Here is a 19,986-nt window from a genome sequence, read left to right as displayed (position 1 = left end):
ATAAAAAACCCTCCACGGCTCTGAATTCCCCCAAAAAAAATTCTGGACTGCGTAGTGGGGTGGCCCCGGTACCCAATTTGGTACCGGGGCCACAATACCTCCTCCAAGTTCCAAGTGTAGTGTTTATAACATATTAACACTACACTAATTCTAGCACGTCAATACCTCTTGTTTTAAATAATGACAGGGCATTTAACTTTTGATTTAATTGTTTGAATTTGTTGACATTTTCTTTTACTTTTTGAACATGGCAAACGACTGTTGAATAGTCACATAATGCCAAAAAAAGAGTTGCAAGATGGAATTGTTCCTTGGGCCCTCCCACCCACCCTTATGTTGTTGAAATAGGACATGCACACTTTAACAAACCAATCATTTCAGCGACAGGGCCTACCAAACAACTGTGGTTGAAATGATTGGTTTGTTTGGGCCCCCACATCAAAAAAACAATTCATCTCTCCCTGTACAAACTAAACAGGCTCTACTGAGGAAAGATGTCGTCCTCATCCTCAACCTCTGATTCCTCTCCCCCTACAGTGTGTACTTCCTCATCCTCACACATTATCAATTCGTCCCCGCTGGACACCACAACCACAGGTCCCTCTGTACTATCTGGAGGGCAGTGCTGTACTTCATTGAGGAATTGATTATTCATTTTTATAAACATTTTTTCAACGTTGTGAGGAAGCAACCTCCTTCGCCGCTCACTGACCAGGTTCCACGCTGCACTAAAAACTCTTTCCGAGTACACACTGGAGGGGGGACAACTCAGGTAAAATAGAGCCAGTTTCTACAGGGGCTTCCAAACTGCCTTTTTTTCCTGCCAGTAACAATATGGACTGTCTGACATGTCTATTTGGATGGTGTCAGCAAAATAATTCTCCACCATTTTTTCAATTGTGACAGCATCCAATGCAGCAACAGTAGACATGTCTGCAATGGTTGGCAGGTCTTTCAGTCCGGACCAGATGTTATCAGCATCCCCGCCACCGGGTCTTTTAGGAAAACTGAGCTTTTTCCTTGCAGCCATAGATGTGGAAGAATATGAGGGTGGAGCTGTTGGCATGTCACGGTCCTCTTCAGAGGACAATATCCTGACCAGCAGGTCTTTGCACCACTGTAGACTTGTGTCCCCCGGAAACAGAGACACAACATACGCTTTAAACTGAGGATCGAGCACGGTGGCCAGAATGTATTCCTCCGACTTTAAAAGAGTGACCACCCTCGGATCCTGGCAAAGCGTACGGAGGGCTACATCCACAAGAGCTACATGCTTGGTGTAATCGCAATGGTTTACCAGCTCCTCCCTCACTTTCTCCAGCTGCTTTTGCAACAGCCTGATCAGGGGAATGACCTGACTCAAGCTGGCAGTGTCGGAACTGACTTCTCGTGTGGCAAGTTCAAACGGCTGGAGAACCTTGCACAACACGGAAATCAGTCTCCACTGCGCTTGACTCAGGCGCATCCCCACTCCTTTGCCTATGTCGTAGGTGGCTGTGTAGGCCTGAATGGCCTTTTGCTGCTCCTCCATCCTCTGCAGCATATAGAGGGTGGAGTTCCAGCGCGTCACAACCTCTTGTTTGAGGTGATGGCAGGGCAGGTTCATGCTTTTTTGATGTGCCTCTAGTCTGCGGTAGGCACTGGCTGAATGCCGAAAGTGTCCAGCAATTTTGCGCGCCAGGCAAGCATCTCCTGCACACCCCTGTCACTCTTGAGGTAATGCTGCACCACCAAATTAATGGTGTGGGCAAAACATGGGACATGCTGGAAATTGCCCATATTTAATGCCCGCACAATGTTACTGGCATTGTCTGACACCACAAATCCCCATGAGAGTCTAAGTGGGGTAAGCCACTGGGAGATAATTTCCCTCAGTTTCTCTAATATGTTGTCAGCGTTGTGCCTCTTATTAAAGCCTGTAATACACAATGTTGCCTGCCTTTGCATGAGCAGCCATTTTGTAGATGCTGCTAGTGATACAGCTGTTGCTGTGGAAGGGGATGCATCTACCCAGTGGGCTGTCACAGTCATATAGTCCTTAGTTTGCCCAGAACCACTTGTCCACATGTCCGTGGTTAAGTGGACAGTGGGTACAACCGCATTTTTTAGAGCACTGAGGACACTTGATCGTACTTCTCTGTACATTTTTGGTATCGCCTGCCTAGTGAAGTGGAATCTCGACGGTATTTGGTACCGGGGACACAATACCTCCATCAACCCTCTAAATCCCACTCCACTGATGGCGGACACCGGGCGCACGTCTAACACCAACATTGCAGTTACAGCCGCAGTTATACGCTTTGCAATAGGAGGACTACTATCGTATTTTGTGGTCATGGCAAACGACTGTTGGACGGTCAATTGTTTTGTGAAAGACTTAGCGGTCTTACGACTTCCCCTCTGGGAAGATGACCGACTAACAGCAGCAACAGCAGCAGTGGCAGTAGTAGGCGTACCGCTGCAGGATTCCTCGGATGAATCCCGTATTGAAGAGGACTCAGTCTGGCTGCTGACTTGGGCTGCAGGACTGAATCTGATGGAGATCGTGGAGGAAGTTGACGAGGAGGGTGTTGCTGGTGTGTATCCAACTGGACCACGGGATTTAGGTGTCCCTGTACCGATGACGGTCCTAGCCCCAGTTCCTGAACTAACCACTGAACTATAAAGGTTATTCAGGCGACGTATAAGAGAGGATGTCCCTAGGTGGGCAAGATCCTTACCCCTGCTTATTTGAGCTTTACATAAGCTACATATGGCCATACATTGGTTGTCCGGATTTGGATAAAAATAACTCCAAACCGAAGAGGTGCATTTTTTGGTCTTCTGACCAGACATGACGATGGGCTTTTTCATCCCATGGACATCAGCTGTTTCCCCCCCTGGTGCCTCATTTTCAATAACCACATCACCATCCTCATCATCAAGTTCCTCCACAGCGCCAGCTACATCATCAATAGCCTCCTCCCGAGCCACCTCTTCCCGTACAGTGATGGGAAGGTCAGGCTTGACAACCACCAACACCCTTGGACTCGCCTTGGGGATTTGTGATAATTTCTCTTTAGAAGGCAGAGTTGTTTGCTGTTTTGTTGCGGACAGCATAACTCTCTTCAATTTTTTGTAGGGGGGGGGAGGAGGACTTAGATCCTTGGGTGAAGCTGGACCACTAGTCATGAACACGGGCCAGGGCCTAAGCCGTTCCTTGCCACTATGTGTCGTAAATGGCATATTGCAAACTTTACGTTTCTCCTCAGATGATTTTAAGTTTCTCTTTTTGCTATTTTTTGAGAACTTGGGCTTTTTGGATTTTACATGCCCTGTACTAGGAGATTGGGCATCAGGCTTGGAAGACGACGTTGATGGCATTTCATCGTCTATGTCATGACTAGTGGCAGCAGCTTCAGTATTAGGAGGAAGTGGGTCTTGATCTTTCCCTACTTTATCCTCCAAATTTTTGCTCTCCATTATATGTAGCACAAGATACTGCAGAATGTGTGAACTTGGTAATATTGCAGTACCAATGGGCTTATACTGCAGGATTGGTTTTGCAAATTTTGTTGTAATTAAAAAAAAATTTAATTTTTTTTTTGCATTTTTTTTATAACTTTTTTAAAAATTTTTAAACACTTGGGAATATTGGGGAAATAACTATGCCCCTAGAAGCACAGAGCACAGGACACAGGACCACTGGACTGAACATGACACAGCACACAGCAGCACCACTGAACTCAAAATTGACAGAGCACAGCACACAGCACCACTGGACTGATACTGCAGAACACAGCACAGCACAGCACAGCACAGCACAGCACAGCACAGAACTAAACAGCACAGCACGAGATCTACCAGGACAGAGGACCACCTAACACACCCTCCCTCTACCCTGATCAATGCCCGAGTGAAGATTGCGGCGACTAGCGGGGAATTTATAGGATCCGAGTATCGCGAGATCCAACAGCGGGATTATGACTCCGAGCCTCGGTTTCAAGTTTTCATTTGGCGCCAATACCCGGATCTGTCTCGGATCCGACTCGGATCGGCAACGTTCGGGTGGGCTCGGATTCAGGAAATCCGAGTGCGCTCATCTCTAATTAAATCCTTTATGAATTGCAATACCACACGTTATTTACCTAATTGAATGTAATTGTGGGAAAAAATATGTAAGTAAAACAAAAAGAGCATTAAAAATATGAATATTCGAACATCTAAGGAACATTTAACACAAAGTGGGGAATCACAGTGTAACTAGACATTTTTATACATGTCAGAATGCTGATCCAGGTGCTCTACATTTTAAAGCTATAGAACATATAGAAACGGAAAAGAGGAGGAGATTGTCTTTTGAGATTAGCACAGAGAGAGAGACCTATTGAATTTATACTCTCAACACTTTGGGGCATATTCAATTGTTGGCAAAAATGCCCAAAACATTGCGGCGCACAAACTATTACCATTATTACGGTAATAGTGCACATAAATACCGTTATTACGGTAGTTTTCTCGCTGGATTTCAGCTCGCGGCTCAGGGAACTGCGAACTGAAATCCAGCTTACTATTACCGTAATAACGGTAATAGTTTTAACGCTGCGGGGATACAGAAGAATTGAAAATGCCCCTTTGTCTCCAGTAGGATTGAATGAAGGCTGTGAAATAACTCATTTTTTATAATATTAGTTTTATAGTTTTGTGTACATCAAGTTTAATCTTGATGAATGCTGTTCTCTTATTAGCAATACAATCCATAAAGGTGCATTGTTCAGTATGAAATTAATATATAATGCAGTATGGTGTTATATAGGTGGCTTTAAATTTAAAATTTATTCGGATGTTTAGATTTATATATATATATATTTTTTTGAGTATGTTATACCATTCGGTATTAAGTAATATGACTTTTATCTTTCTGATGAATAAATTATGTCCTTTCAATTTACTGAATTTGAAGAAACTTAGACGCGCTTAATTAAAGACTAAAAAGGAAGTCTGTATTACACACCAAGTGTCATATAGTCTCGAAGTAAATAATGTGATTATAGATTATCTGTATTCTGACACGAGATATAAGTACCCCAGATATGTGGGGTCTGTATGGAAATGCTTATTCAAAATTATGTTATTACTATACATTAGAAAGAGCCAGAATTAAGAGTGTAGTCTATTAGTATAGTGTGGCATTCATATGAAAGTTGATCTGTCCGCTATTAATATCTAAGGAGTAAGGAATGGATCGGACTCGTTATATCAGCTAATGTGTCCGCCTGCACTCATTACCATGCAATAGAGATGGGTTTGTAACTGACTTAACAACACTGCCAGCCTGTGATTTAATTTGATGAGGTAAGTCTGTTTAAATAAGGGCTTGGCCGTGTATAGGTTCTATACGGATATTAATTAGGAAGATTTGAGTAAGATTACATTATATACCACTATAGATTGAAATATCTGGATAAGCTCAAGACCATATAAATATATTTTAGATAATGATGTATTTTCTATAATTTATGCAATCGATGTTGAATAGTGTCACTAGGTTTTAGACAGCCCTAAAATCGCATAGAAAAAGGTGTTGATATAAGTTGTTCAGCTGGGACTTAATGAAAGACACATGTTACATATTGGTCTAAGCAAGGAAGCTGTCTTTTAAAAAGTAGCCGGCCTCAGATGGGACCCACTCCTCCTGATGAAGGCATGTATGAAGAAACGCGTAGAGGGTTGGGCGAGGAGTCTGTCTGTCTGTGATGTCTGCTCCGAACTGCTTTTTAGGTGTAATCCTGTGATTTATACCCGTTATGCTTACCTTCTGAGGATCTCTGGTATGTGCAAACTTTGCATGTGATTTTAACAATAAAATGTGGTTAATGCACTATGGAGGTGCCCCCATCTCTTTGATATTTTAGAAGTCTTAGTATACCCTTGGAGATCGGGTTGGTAAGGGGAAGATGCGCGGTTCAAAGGCTGCTAGTGCAAGAAGGAAACCATGAGAAGATTTTACAAAAGATCGCGGACACTGCTCAGCACTGTTCTTTGCAAGTGAGTTCATCATACAACAGATACTTTATAGCACTGTGAACTTTGTTACTATTAGTATTAGAAATAACACATTTCCAATCATCTATTTCACAGATACTTTTTGTAGTGGTTCAAAGGGATCAACCATTAGTGTATTGAGGACAGAATTGCTCCCATGGAACAACAAACAGTCTGACTGAAGAACAGATCCTTTTTAATGCTTGGGGAAAAAAAAACGTGTAATCAGTTCCTCCAAAACTAACTTGGTATTCAAAAGGACACTTAGCTCTGACACTTTCAGTGTGACTAAAGTCCTTTAGTGGATCCATCCTGCAGCAAGACCATGATGTATGGAATAGTCTATGAAATTGGGTTAACTTTAGACTCACACCAGGCCACAAACCTTTACCATATAGTAAATTATGGAAGAATAATTTTATCTGGCTTGTAAGAGTGTATCATGCATTATCCGGTTGCAGTGTATTACCAACAATACCTGCTTTCAGCTCTCCAGTGTTACAGAGGACTAACCTGTTGCAGATTGTTACTAGCAGTCTCCACTACTTTGTGGTAAAGTCCTGCAGATCATCACATCCTGTGTCAATTACCTTCAGTACCTTGCTCAGCAGACAGTCACACCTTGTGTGTCGTCATTACTACTTTGTGGTAAAGTCCAGCAGATTATCGTATTCTGCATCTGTTGTTTACGGAGTTTTCTGTTGTTTACGGAGTTTTCTGCCATACCCTACCGTACTGCATCCAGAAACCTGTGTAATTGGTGTTTAATAAAAAAACACTTTGTTCACTACGCTCTCTGTGGTCTTATATTGGAGAATCCTGACAGTATGATCTGGCCACAAAATTGAGCTTGCCGTTGCACGCTTTCAACCCTTGTTTGAGGAATCCCAGGGTAATGGTTTATTAACTCTAAAAAATATAAATAGAAACCACTATGCTCTGAGATATAATATGTATAAGTAATAATATATCAGTCACTAAACCACATGAGATTGCCAATATCAAAAAAAGACCAATAGAGTTTGAAAGAGTGGGATGCGCCACGATATATATGCATCAAATAAAATTAAAATAAAAAATAAAAAGGATATAATTTTTCTAAGGATATCATTTTTATTTTATAATAATTTTTATTTGATGCATATATATCGTGGCACATCCCACTCTTTCAAACTCTATTGGTTTATTAACTTTGTATTCAATGTCCTGAGACCATAGCTACTAGTTCTTCTGAATTCTCCCTTTTTCAGATGCTCTAAGTGGACATTCTTCAACTCCGCTCTCAAATTTCTAAAGTCTCTACTTTGCTAATTATAGTACTTCAACAACTTCCAGTCTTCATTCCAAGTACTTCTTGCTCCAATACCAGTTCTGGAGTAACAAATTCTTTTTTCAGGGAGAAAGTCATCATTGCAGTACATCCTCCAGAGTCTGTACCTAGTACTAAAGTGGATTCAAGATACCTTTGCCCAGAAATGGATCTTCCCAGGGAACAATTACATTTATCTGTGTAAGCAGCACTTCTCAATAATGTCTCTGCAAGTTTGCTACACCGAGGTTCCTAGTTGATTGCAAACACCAGGTTCTCAGGTGCTGCATGCCCCCACCTGTCCAAAGAAGAGCGATGGTGCAGAAGTACCAATAAATTATGTCTTTACTGCGCCAGTGATGTACATTTTCTACAAGACTATCCACTCCACAAACCATGACATTCTACAGAATTGTCTCCAGTTTACCCTCCTCCTCATTCCGGATTTGTTTGCATAGCGCCTCCCGTTTCTACACTTCAGCCTGTTTTGCTACCTGGGATTACGTTTAATCTGCTACTTTCAGCCAACTGTCCAGAGGCGCCAGCCTCTGCCGCCTGTCCAGAGGTGCCAGCTTCTGCCTCAAGCTCCTAAGATAATGCATTTTCCAGAGGGGGTGCTGCCCTTACAGTCTCCTTTGCTTGCAATTCAGCCAGAATTGCCACTTCATGCGGTCCAGCTCGAGTTGCCATTTGGACTGTTTGCTCGGAGGCTTCTCACAGCGCTGTCTGCGAGGAGGCTTCTCACAGCGCTGTCTGCGATGAGGCTTCTCACAGAGCTGTCTGCGAGGAGGCTTCTCACAGCGCTGTCTGCGAGGAGGCTTCTCACAGCGCTGTCTGCGAGGAGGCTTCTCACAGCGCTGTCTGCGAGGCGGCTTCTCAAAGCGCTGTCTGCGAGGCGGCTTCTCACAGCGCTGTTTGCGAGGAGGCTTCCCACAGTGTTGTCCCTTCCAAGTCGTGCACCCAGTCCAGGCCTCCTTCCAAGTTGTGCGCCCAGTTCAGGCCGTCTCGTGCTCGAACCACTAGAGACCTGTGCTCAGCCCGAGCCAAATTTTCTCACTCCACTTAAGGAAAATTTAGGGAGTCCTCCTGCCGTCCCAGTTGGGGACCCTTGTTCTCAGTCCAAATCCCTCCCCAACATTCCGGTTACCCAATCATCGGAAGTTGCCAAGACTGCCGACTCCTCTTTTGTATTTGAATCCCCACCACCTACCTGCGATGGGGACATAGGACAATTTAGTGCACTTTTAAAATTCTGCTTATCCTATTGTGCCACCAGGGCCGGACTGGCCATTTGCCAGAAGGGCTGATGGCAGTGTGGGCTGGCCCAGCTCCCTGCGATCCCCCGATTAAAAAAATATTTTTTTTTTGTGTGTAGCACGTGTGACGTCATGACGGCTCTGTGCGCCAGCCCGGCTCCCGCGCTTCAAGTTCGCGGCCGAGTAGGACTAGCTGCAGTGGATTCCCGGAGGCTGCTGTCAGTGCTGAGGTAAGTGTAGAGAAGCCGAATGTGTGTGCAGGGAGGGGGGCAGAGAGAAACGGAATATGTGTGCAGGGGGGAGACAAACGGAATGTGTGTGCAGGGAAGGGGGGGAGACAAACGGAATATGTGTGCAGGGGGGGCAGAGAAACGGAATATGTGTGCAGGGGGGGCAGAGAAACGGAATATGTGTGCAGGGGGTGGAGAGGGGCAATAAATGTCTGCAAGGGGGGATGGGCAATAAATGTCTGCAGGGAGGGAGAGGGGCAATAAATGTCTGCAGGGGGGGGAAGAGGGGCAATAAATGTCTGCAGGGAGATGGGGGGGTGAGTGAAAATGCAGGAGGAAGGGGGATGAGTGAAAATGTCTGCAGGGGGAAAAGGGGATGATTGAAAATGTATGCAGGGGGAAGAGGGGATGATTGAAAATGTATGCAGGGGGGGGGGGGTGTGTGAAAATGTCTGCAGGGGGGAAAAGGGGGTGAGTGAAAATGTCTGCAGGGGGAGGAGGGGGTGGTTGAAAATGTCTGCAGTGGGGGGAAAATAAAAATGGCCAATGTGTGTGGGGGACAGTAAATGACTATAATGTGTGTGGGGGACAGTATATGACTATAATGTGTGCTATTAAGTGAATGTGGGGCTGTTTGGGGAAAATGAGGTCTATTTATTAAATGTGATTATGAATTATTTAATGCCTGGGATGGTTGTGGGAAATGATTATTTTTAATAAACATAAATGCCATTTAATTTCTTGCTGAGGTTGTTTGGAGGGAGGGAAATAGATTTATTTATTAAATGGGAATAATATTATTTTAATGTTGGGGCTGGAGTGAGGCCTAATTTTATAACGTGGGTGCTATATTGAGTTAACACCGGTGCTGTTTGGAGTTTTCTAACTTTCATGTACCCATTTTTTTGCATTCTGCATTTTTCGCAATTAAAGCTTTAATGTACTCTGCCTAGATTGTCCCATTTCTCTCCTCTCCAGTCTCAAGCAAGCACAACTGTCAGAAAGTCATCAGATCTGCATACGTGCATATGTATGCAGCTTGTTTTGTAGACATGCGTAGTACAAATTTGCAGAATTTACACTATGCTAACAGGAGTGTATCCAACGCCGCATCAGGCCCTATGTGTTTACTCTTTAATCCTGGCTTTTGGGGATCCTTATTTGCTTGAAGAGTGAAATCCACCTAATGAAGATTAGATACTGATGACCACTGATTTAGATAAGCATATTTTATTACACAGACACGCAGTTACCCCTTTCTGATTTTGGGATATCATTTATTTGAAATTATATTATGTTTGACAACTCTGTTTTTGTGACAAGAGAGATGGAGAGGACACATAAAACAGACACCACTTTTATGTTTATAATTTTAAAAATAGTACAACATTACCTCATGGAAGTTGTAAAGTATGAAGAAGTTCTTTTAATTTGCACATTTTTTTTACGGTATGTTTTTGCTGTGAAGAACCTATTTCTGAATTGGTCAGAAACTTCCCTATTCCCTTGCAGACATAATTTAATATGACTCTTTTTCCATTTAACAACACATTCAAATTCACAAAAAACAAAATTAGAATACTCTAATTGGACTTATGGATTCTCCAACTTTACCGTAGGCTGGTGATTGCACAGTCTGTGTGTAGCAGAAGGTCTTTTATTTCTCTGCAGGAATCAGGACCTAGTGAGTTCATCTGTAAACTGAAAGAAATAGGGTTAGGTGAGCAATAAAACTTTAGAGGAATAGATTTAAGTCTCTAACTCATGAAAGCACTTTACAGGGTTTGCCAAAAGTATTAAGTTGAAAATAATGTTTATGGTATTGTGCAACCATACTACAGGTTTCAGTCATGCTTTTTTGACTTAAACTATTGTCTAAAAGCATATATTACTTTAATATGAATTTAATCATTATTATGTAGGACTTCTAATAAAAGAAAAAATGTGAGATGGTAATTAGAAATACTGGACTGTAGTTATATCTTACAAAAAAAAGACAACCCAATTTGTGATGTCCAAAACTCTTAGTACAACATGCAGCAAGAAGAAACACTGACAAATAGTATATATTTCATTCAAACTACTAGTGCTTCCTCAACCTACAAACTAGGATTATTTGGTATGCAATGTAGTTTCCCATGTACTTCTGCTCTCCATCACAATAGCTGCATGTTCATTTTTGGTTCTGACACTTGTGCTAAGGCTGTTTATTAGTAAGTATAGGTGCATAAATGGGTGGCTTTCTGTAAATAAAAAAGTTGTCATATCATGATCTCCATGGTCACCGGAGGCTAGTAAAAATCTCTACATTAGTATATTTTGGTTTTACTGTAAAAACAAAATGTGCACAATCTGACTCCACCTCACATTGTACCCTTCTCCCTTATCGGTTTCTCACTTCACATCCTGGCATCTTCGTAGTACTGGTGTCAATGTACGGATGGCATCAGGATCTAGGTGACAAGAACTGAGATTGGCTTCAGTCAGCAGTTTCCTTGTGTTACGGATTACAGTGGCCACCACATTACATTTGAGAGGTGTCATGCGCACAGTGGAAAGGTCCAGATCCCGGAGTGAGTTCACCAATCCAGCTGTGAATCCTTCATTTTGAAACTCATATAAAAAGAAAAGAAAGTCCATGAGCTCAGAAGGTGGCAACCTGCGAAGGCTGCAACGTAACAGATGCTTTTTTAGAGCACTTGTTATTTTGAGTGCTTCCATGTTCATGATGGAACAGCCTAGCTGGTCAAGCATGACTCGATTTTGAAGTGACAGAAGCCCCGCCATGAAAATGGGAAATAATTCAAATGCTTCCTGTATCCCAGCATCACATTCTTCTACTAGCTGAGATGGTCCCTCCACACCCAGGATACTAGAGTTTATCTGGTCTAAAACATCATCATTATAAGAATCCTCCTCTCTGAACATTTCAGCAGTCATTGTTTGAGCTATGTTATCACGGCTCTGCCCACTAACCCTGCCATATAGGCGTGGCACCACACGTAAAAGGTTAAAAAGTGCAAATATGCGTAAAGGAAGAAACTTGGACAACACATTAACTACTGCAACCACATCCTCTCCAGCTTTGCTGATAATCTCAGATACTTCTTTGCCCAATCGTTGCAGAGCGGTCTTATTTTCTCCCAACACAACATATAGTGCAGCAAGGTACTCCTGCATAGCAGGTATGGTGAAGACAAAGAGGTTCTCCCGGCCTGGCTGGACACAGGGTGTCAGAAAAAAACGAAAGGCATCAGATCGGAAGACGTTGAGAAGATTGAGCTCCTCCTCACTGTTTAATTCAACATGAAAACACTGTGTAATATCTGCTTCAGTGAATCGAGTACGCCGGGAATGGCAACCTTCATAAGCCAGCTTGCCTACAGTGCGAGCAACATAACGCATGAGAGAAATCTTAGTGGGATGTGTTATGTCCAGTACTTCGCCAGCAAAGTTAAGTCGCAGGAAACTGGTGTAAATGCCAGTCAATGTCATAGCTGGATCATCCGGTTTTGTATAATACAGTAAATGCAATGTGGCACAGGTTAACCAACAATATGAAGGCAGGAAACAGGCGGCGGACAACTGGCTGTGGTGTTCTAAATTTCGGCTTAACATTTCTGCCAAGTTTTCGGTTTCCCGAGGATCTGCATCTTTGTGGACCAAACGTAAGTGGAAATACATCTTCTGTAGTTCCATGTCTGAAAAGCCACAGATCTCAGCATACCGGCCTACATATTTCCCTGGAATTCGTTTCAGTGCAGAAGGACGAGTGGTGACCAGGACATTTGCCTGAAAGGGAAAAGAAGATGTTTACAACATTGCATTTACCTCGATTGTTCTCATCCAATATAAGCTTTTTTGAAACATGAAATATTAAGTTAGACAAGGAATTATTTTTGTTATACCTTTACCCTACTTAATAATAAAATATGTATCAGTGCTTTATCCATATAATATATAGGTATTAAATAGTAAGGTAGTTAATTTTCAAACAACTAGCGCTGGTGCATGTAATGGAGATCTTTCACGGTAATAAATGAATGTGCTTAGAAACAGACGGCGGACAATTATTGGCTGTGATGTTCTAAATTATTTTGCTCAACTAGAAATGAGTTTTGGAATACTAATTTATAAATAACCCTTTTAGGTGCAAATAAACCATGCACAGACCTTTTCATTACCTAAAGGCAAACTATACCCAATTAATACCTATTTAACTTTTCCTTAAGGAACATGCAAAGACATCTGTTGTGCACTAAGCAGCTATTTTAGGGCATATATAAATTTTAAAATCGGCACCTTGCTCAGAGATTTAGACAATTTTAAAATACTAAATTGTAAGCCTGGGAGTAGGTGGCAGACTCTTGAGGGAGCTTACCTCGGACGTCTGCGATTGATGTGGGTTTCTTGGGGGCTGGTGCTACCGCTATGGATATTCCGGGTGTTCCAGTTCCCGTGCTTGTTGGTTGTTTTGTTGTTTCTGCCATGGCGCAACCTGGGGTGGAGATAAAGAGGGATGCGGGAGGGTGGGAGTGGGGGGGGGAGAGAACACAGTTGACGGTACAGACAATATACTTTGATGCTTACGGTATTAGCAGTTGTTTATAGCTTATTTTGCAGTTCTGCGTCTATAGTTCTTTTGCCTTGTTTATAGCCCTAATGCGGTGTATATTGTTGTGATGGGGGTACTGTTACCAGTGTGGTGAGTGCCTTATAGCTTTGATGGTTAAGTCGGGCGGGCGTGTTTATAGCCTTTTGTTTCCTCAGTGTCTATAGCCCTGGGGGTTATGCCGGACAGGGGTGTTTATAGCCCTTAATTTTTCTAGTGTTTAAAGCTCGCAGGATGGCAGTGATATTATTGGCTGCCTGTATATAGCTCTCTGTGTTTAGCTCTTAGGCTTTGTGAGATGATGCTATGTGTCGTTTGGGCAGTCTAATGGTATGTTGTGCTGGGATTAAGTGGAGACTATGTTTGTGGGTGTATGAATAGGGTAGATACTTATCTGTAGAGCAGCTCTACAGATAAGTATAAAGCCTACACACCACGTCCGCCAGGAAGACACCCCCATCGGAAAACTGCTCTTATAAGAGCATTTTTGAGCATAAGCATTTAACATTTCTCTAACTCCCACCAACATATCATCTAACCTATTCATACACCCACAAACATAGACTCCACTTAATCCCAGCACAACATACCATTAGACTGCCCAAACGACACATAGCATCATCTCCCATCTGGGCAATCCCTGCTCAAAGACACATACTATCCCATTATCATCTCCACCACTCACCAACACAAAGCCTAAGAGCTAAACACAGAGAGCTATATACAGGCAGCCAATAATATCACTGCCATCCTGCGAGCTTTAAACACTAGAAAAATTAAGGGCTATAAACACCCCTGTCCGGCATAACCCCCAAGGCTATAGACACTGAGGAAACAAAAGGCTATAAACACGCCCGCCCGACTTAACCATCAAAGCTATAAGGCACTCACCACACTGGTAACAGTACCCCCATCACAACAATATACACCGCATTAGGGCTATAGACAAGGCAAAAGAGCTATAGACGCAGAACTGCAAAATAAGCTATAAACAACTGCTAATACCATAAGCATCAAAGTTTATTGTCTGTACCGTCAACTGTGTTCTCCCCCCCCCCCCACTCCCACCCTCCCGCATCCCTCTTTATCTCCACCCCAGGTTGCACCATGGCAGAAACAACAAAACTAAATTGTAAGCGAATGCAAACACCCAGTCATTTTGTGTTTCAGAAAATAATGACTATTCAATAACTAAGGGCTTGTGTGGATATTTATTTTTATTAAAATGTACCTATTCTTCATATTTAACTCTTCATTAACAATGTTCTAACTACATTCCTCTCCTTCTCACCTCAGGAAGCAGGTATCCTCTCAAAAGGTTCACAAGGATAGCTGCAGGTGGCATGAGTTCGCTTGGATCACTGCACAACTCACTGTTGGCCATCCTGAAATCTAGATTCATCCACTCTAGACTGTTGAGTATGAAGAGCACACGAGAATAATGAGACAGTGTGGGTAATAGGTCTCGCAGATGAAGATACTTCCTGCTAATGAGCCGTGCAAATGAGACTGGGGCAGTAACCTGGGACAAATCTTCACAAGAAAGAGGAATTATAAGTTGAAACTCAGTGCTACGTCCATGGCACCAATCCAACACAAATTTCCGTATGAGGGTGCTCTTTCCAGTGCCGACTGTGCCATATAAAACTACATTACGAACAGGCTTTCCAGATATGTGTGGTTGGAACAACTGGGAGACAGTCATACTCCGTGGACACAGTGGGCTTTGTTGTTGCAAAGTTAATTCAGACACTGGACGCAGAATATCTTGCAGTGAACTTTCCCGAATAACTGGATCCACATGGATTGAGTCAAGAGCAAAGGAAGGTCCAAAGTGTCGTTCCTCCATAGGCAAACAACTGAACCATGCAGACAGGCGCTGACGATGTTGCTGAATTGGATCTATAAAAAGACAAAGATTATTTCTAACATGTATTTCTGCTAACATGTAACAGGTGCATTTGAACTTCTGAACTTTTTTTATTTCAAAATTGTGTTTGTAGTTTGTTTTACTTTTTTGATGTAATAGACTCAGCTCTTAGGAACCCGTCTATTACTCTTGAACCTCAGGGTTGGCAAAGTTGCCACTCCAGGTGTCCCGACCCACGCAGAAAAGGGTGGATCAGAGAGAGCTCCAGAAATTTTCAGTACTGGGCTGGAAGCCTTAGGAAGGGAGGGGTGCATGTTGTTTTATGTACCCCCTCCCCCTTTGAAGTACTAGCCTTGCACTAACCTGCTTGGTGCTGGTTTTTACTAATGCAGGTAGCCCCAGCACTCGTAGTCTCCCAATAATAGTGGGGCACGGACTGTCTAGTGCTAGTTGAGGATTTGGGGAGGACGGCATTATTATTGCAGTAATTTTACTAGCTAGGAAAGCACAATGTTCAAGAGCTGAATCACTGCCATTGTCCAGCAAGGGGAAAAGCTTGTAGATTAATCTGCACTTTACAAATTTCTTTTAATGACACTTGTGCTTCTTGAGCCCAAGAAGCTGCCACTGCTCTAGTTGTGTGCCTTTATAATTAATGTACCTCTAGACCTTTCCCCTAAAAGGCATGTATGATGACCTCACGGATCAATCTTGCAAAAGGTACCTTTTGATGGGGCATTTCCTTGTTGTGTTCCAGAAGGTAATACAAAGAGCTGATCAGTTTTCCTCAGTCTCTTTCTTCACTGCAGATAAGTGGAGATTGCTCTTGCCACATCTAATGTATGAAGACACTTCTCTTCATTCTTTACTTGTAAACAAAATGCTGGCAATGTAATTTCTTCATTCAAAGGAAAAATCAAACACTACTTTGGGTAAAAAAATTAGGATTTGTCCTTAATATAGCTTTGCCAGGAAAAATATTTAAGAATGATTCCTTGCACCATAATGCATGTATTTCTCTTATTCGTCTGGTCACCAAGAACGCTTTAAGGATAAGCCATTTAAGAGGAGTCACTTGAATAGGCTTATATGGGTCTGTCAATAAGGAGCCCAGCAGCAGATTAAAATCTCATGGTGTTACAAATGGGCATGTATGGCCGCATCCTCTTGACTGCTTTGAAGAAACATTTTATGAACTAATTCAATGATAATTTTGTATCCAGCATGACACTTATTGCTGAAACTTGAAATTTCAGAGCCTTCAGTGCCAGGCCGTTATTTAAAACTTCTTGTAAGAAATATAATATTTGGGGAAATACTTGGTGCCATGGGATTGGCTGAACCTTGCTTACACAAAAAATTATTTTCCAAAATTTTAAATAGATATAGGTCCGAGCATAATGGGCGATGGCGGCTCTCCAAGCATTTCCCAGGCAAAACCATGGTTGTCAATGCCAGAAGGGGATAATTGCTGTAACCTCTACTTTGTTCTTTTTTTTCTTTTTCTCAGAATTTTTGGAATGAGAGGGAATATGTATCCTAGACTCTCCAAGACCTTGTCAAGGCATCTATAGCTTCTGCCTTGGGATCCTTGTGGAGAAGGGAAAAAATAAATAAATTTGGAATTCTGTTTTGTGTCCATTAGCTCTATTTGGGGGTAAACCAAGCATCTGTATCAGTAACTGAAGCACATATTTTTTCAGGGTTCACTCTCCTGACATAATGTGATAGCGACTGAGGTGATAACTGCCACTATACTGTTCTTAAAGGGGGAGATGCTCTGCACAGGGATTAGAAGAAAACATCCACATGCAATGTATGTCAAGATATAAATCTATAGCGTATAGCTTGTGGGGGTGCTGGTCCTGTTATATTTGGACAGAACGAATAATGAACAGAGGTTCATGTTAGAAGGACAAATTAGCACTCCTTATGTTATTTAAAATATAACTTTTAATGATTATTGTTTAATAATGACATCCTCCCGGAAAACAAGGTGAAATATATTAAAATAACTTACAAATACACACATACACACGTGTGATAAAAACAAAAACACCAACTGATAGGGATCTATTATATAAGGAAATAGTCTGGTGGATACAAAGAGTATCTTGTATAAAACCTTTTTTAGCAAACCATTTACTGGTAAGTGGTGGTTGGTAAGAAGACAAAAATGATTTGAAGAGTAATTGAGAACCGTGTCTCTTATTGTGTTGGTGTTACAAGCCTTCTAGTCACCATTATAACAAATGTAGCAGGCAGATAACGGAGTAAGGCACTGGATCTTGGTGAATTTAATAAGGGGAACCCCCTAGCTCAAAAAGGTCTTAGTTCTGACTATACTGTTCTTGCCAGCTACATGAAGGGTTGACAGAGAACCTATGTTACTCTCTACCAAGTCCATGATTGATGTTAGTGCTTCCATAATATATATATATATATATATATATATATATATATATATATATATATATATATATATATATATATATATATATAATGATTTTATGACTTTTATCTATTACCCTGGCACCCACCACCTTCTGGTTTCACTTCATGACATAGGCATCATACACTACAAATCTCCATATTATAGGGAGAACAGCCCAGCCAGGCACAGCCTGGTACTGGTTGTCACTTTTGCAGCTTTTTCAGTAACCAGCCCATGCAATAGCACTGCCACTTATTACTTATTTTAGGCGAGGAGCGCACCCTGTTCTGAAATGTATTTAAATTACAGCTGTCCTGTGCTCTGTCCTGCCGAGTCCAGTGGTGCTGTCCTGTGCTCTGTCCTTCTCAGTCCAGTGGTGCTGTCCTGCTGAGTCCAGTGGTGCTGTCCTGTGCTCTGTCCTGCTCAGTCCAGTGGTGCTGTCCTGCTCAGTCCAGTGGTGCTGTCCTGTGCTCTATCCTGCTCAGTCCAGTGGTGGTGCTGCCATAATTCCACTGGTGCTGTCCTGTGTCCAGTCCAGTGGTACAGCCATTTAAATCCAGTGGTGCTGTCCTGTGCTGCTGTATAAGTCCACTGATCCTGCCGTATATGTCCAGTGGTAGTGCTGTATAACTCCACTGATCCTGCCGTATAAGTCCAGTGGTAGTGCTGTATAACTCCACTGATCCTGCCAAATAAGTCCAGTGGTACTCTCCTGTGCCGCATATAATTTTTAAAGCCTTTGCCGAGTGTGTGTGGTTTAGGGGTACACTCTCTTGAGCTGCATATAATGGAGAACAAAAATTTGGAGGATAAAGCAGGGAAAGATCAAGAACCACTTCCTCCTAATCCTGAAACTGCTGCCACTAGTCATGACATAGACGATGAAATGCCATCAACGTCGTCTGCCAAGGCCGATGCCCAATGTCATAGTAGAGGGCATGTAAAATCCAAAAAGCCAAAGGTCACTAAAATGATCAAAAAAAAGAAATTAAAATCATCTGAGGAGAAACGTAAACTTGCCAATATGCCATTTACGACACGGAGTGGCAAGGAACGGCTTAGGCCCTGGCATGTGTTCATGACTAGTGGTTCAGCTTCACACAACGATCTAAGCCCTCCTCCTCCCCCCCCTCTAAAAAATTTAAGAGAGTTAAGCTGTCATCAACAACACAGCAAACCACTCTGCCTTCTAAAGACATGGCATCACAAATCCCCAAGGCGAGTCCAAGGGTGTTGGTGGTTGCGAAGCCTGACCTTCCCATCACTGTACGGGAAGAGGTGACTCCTTCCACCATTTGCAGTACGCCCTCTACATATGCTGGAAGGATCACCCACAGTGCAGTTACAGATTTGGATAATGAAGGTGTCAATGTTGTACACCAGGAGGAGGATATTGATGTAGCTGGCGCTGAGGAGGAACTTGACGAGGAGGATGCTGATGTGGTTTTCTTAAATGAGGCACCGGGGGGGGAAACAGTTGTTGTCCATGGGATGAAAAAGCCCATCGTCATGCCTGGGCAGAAGACCAAAAAATCCACCTCTTCGGTCTGGAATTATTTCTATCCCAATCCGGACAACAATTGTATTGCCATATGTAGCTTATGCAAAGCTGCAATAAGCAGGGGTAAGGATCTTGGCCAGCTAGGGACATTCTCCCTTCTACGTCACCTGAAGACCCTTCATAATTCTAAGTTTAGTTCAGGAACTGTGGCTAGGACCGTCAGCAGTCTAGGGACACCTAAATCCCTTGGTGCCGTTGTATCCACACCAGCAACACCCTCCTCGTCAATTTCCTCCTCGATCTGGATCGGAGATAGTCCTGTAGGCCATGTCACCGGCATGACTGAGTCCTCTTCAATCCGGGATTCTTCCGGAGGATCCTGTAGCGCTACGCCTACTACTGCCGCTGCTGATGTTGCTGCTTGGAGTCGGTCATCTTCCCAGAGGGGAAGTCGTAAGAACGCTACGTCTTTCACTAAGCAATTGACCGTACAACAGACGTTTGCCATGAGCACGAAGTACGACAGCAGTCATCCTATTGCAAAGCGAATAACTGCAGCCTTGACAGCTATGTTGGCGTTAGACGTGCGTCCAGTGTCCGCCATCAGTGGAGTGGGATTTAGACGGTTGATGGAGGTATTGTGTCCCCGGTACCAAATCCCGTCTAGATTCCACTTCACTAGGCAGGCGATACCTGGGATGTACAGAGAAGTACGAAAAAGTGTCCTCAGTGCTCTGAAAAATGCGGTTG

The 19,986-nt window shown here is 42.8% G+C and overlaps 1 protein-coding gene across 3 annotated transcripts in view; it reads right to left on the bottom strand.

The window, feature by feature from the left end:
- The window catches only part of NLRX1 (NLR family member X1), a 90,144-nt gene that overhangs the window by 18,511 nt on the left and 51,647 nt on the right, over positions 1-19,986 (bottom strand). For all 3 annotated transcript variants that reach the window (XM_075190558.1, XM_075190556.1, XM_075190557.1), the window contains 3 exons: positions 14,723-15,333; positions 11,218-12,611; positions 10,434-10,520 (listed from right to left, as the gene is read on the bottom strand). In XM_075190558.1, coding sequence (XP_075046659.1) covers positions 10,434-10,520; positions 11,218-12,611; positions 14,723-15,333 — 2,092 coding nt within the window. The remainder of the gene's footprint in view (positions 1-10,433; positions 10,521-11,217; positions 12,612-14,722; positions 15,334-19,986) is intronic.

Source organism: Mixophyes fleayi, chromosome 11 (genome assembly GCF_038048845.1).
Source record: "Mixophyes fleayi isolate aMixFle1 chromosome 11, aMixFle1.hap1, whole genome shotgun sequence".
NCBI classification, from domain to species: Eukaryota; Metazoa; Chordata; class Amphibia; order Anura; family Limnodynastidae; genus Mixophyes; species Mixophyes fleayi.
The sequence above is the reverse complement of the archived record's forward strand: the minus strand, read 5'-3'. Positions and strand labels throughout refer to the sequence as shown.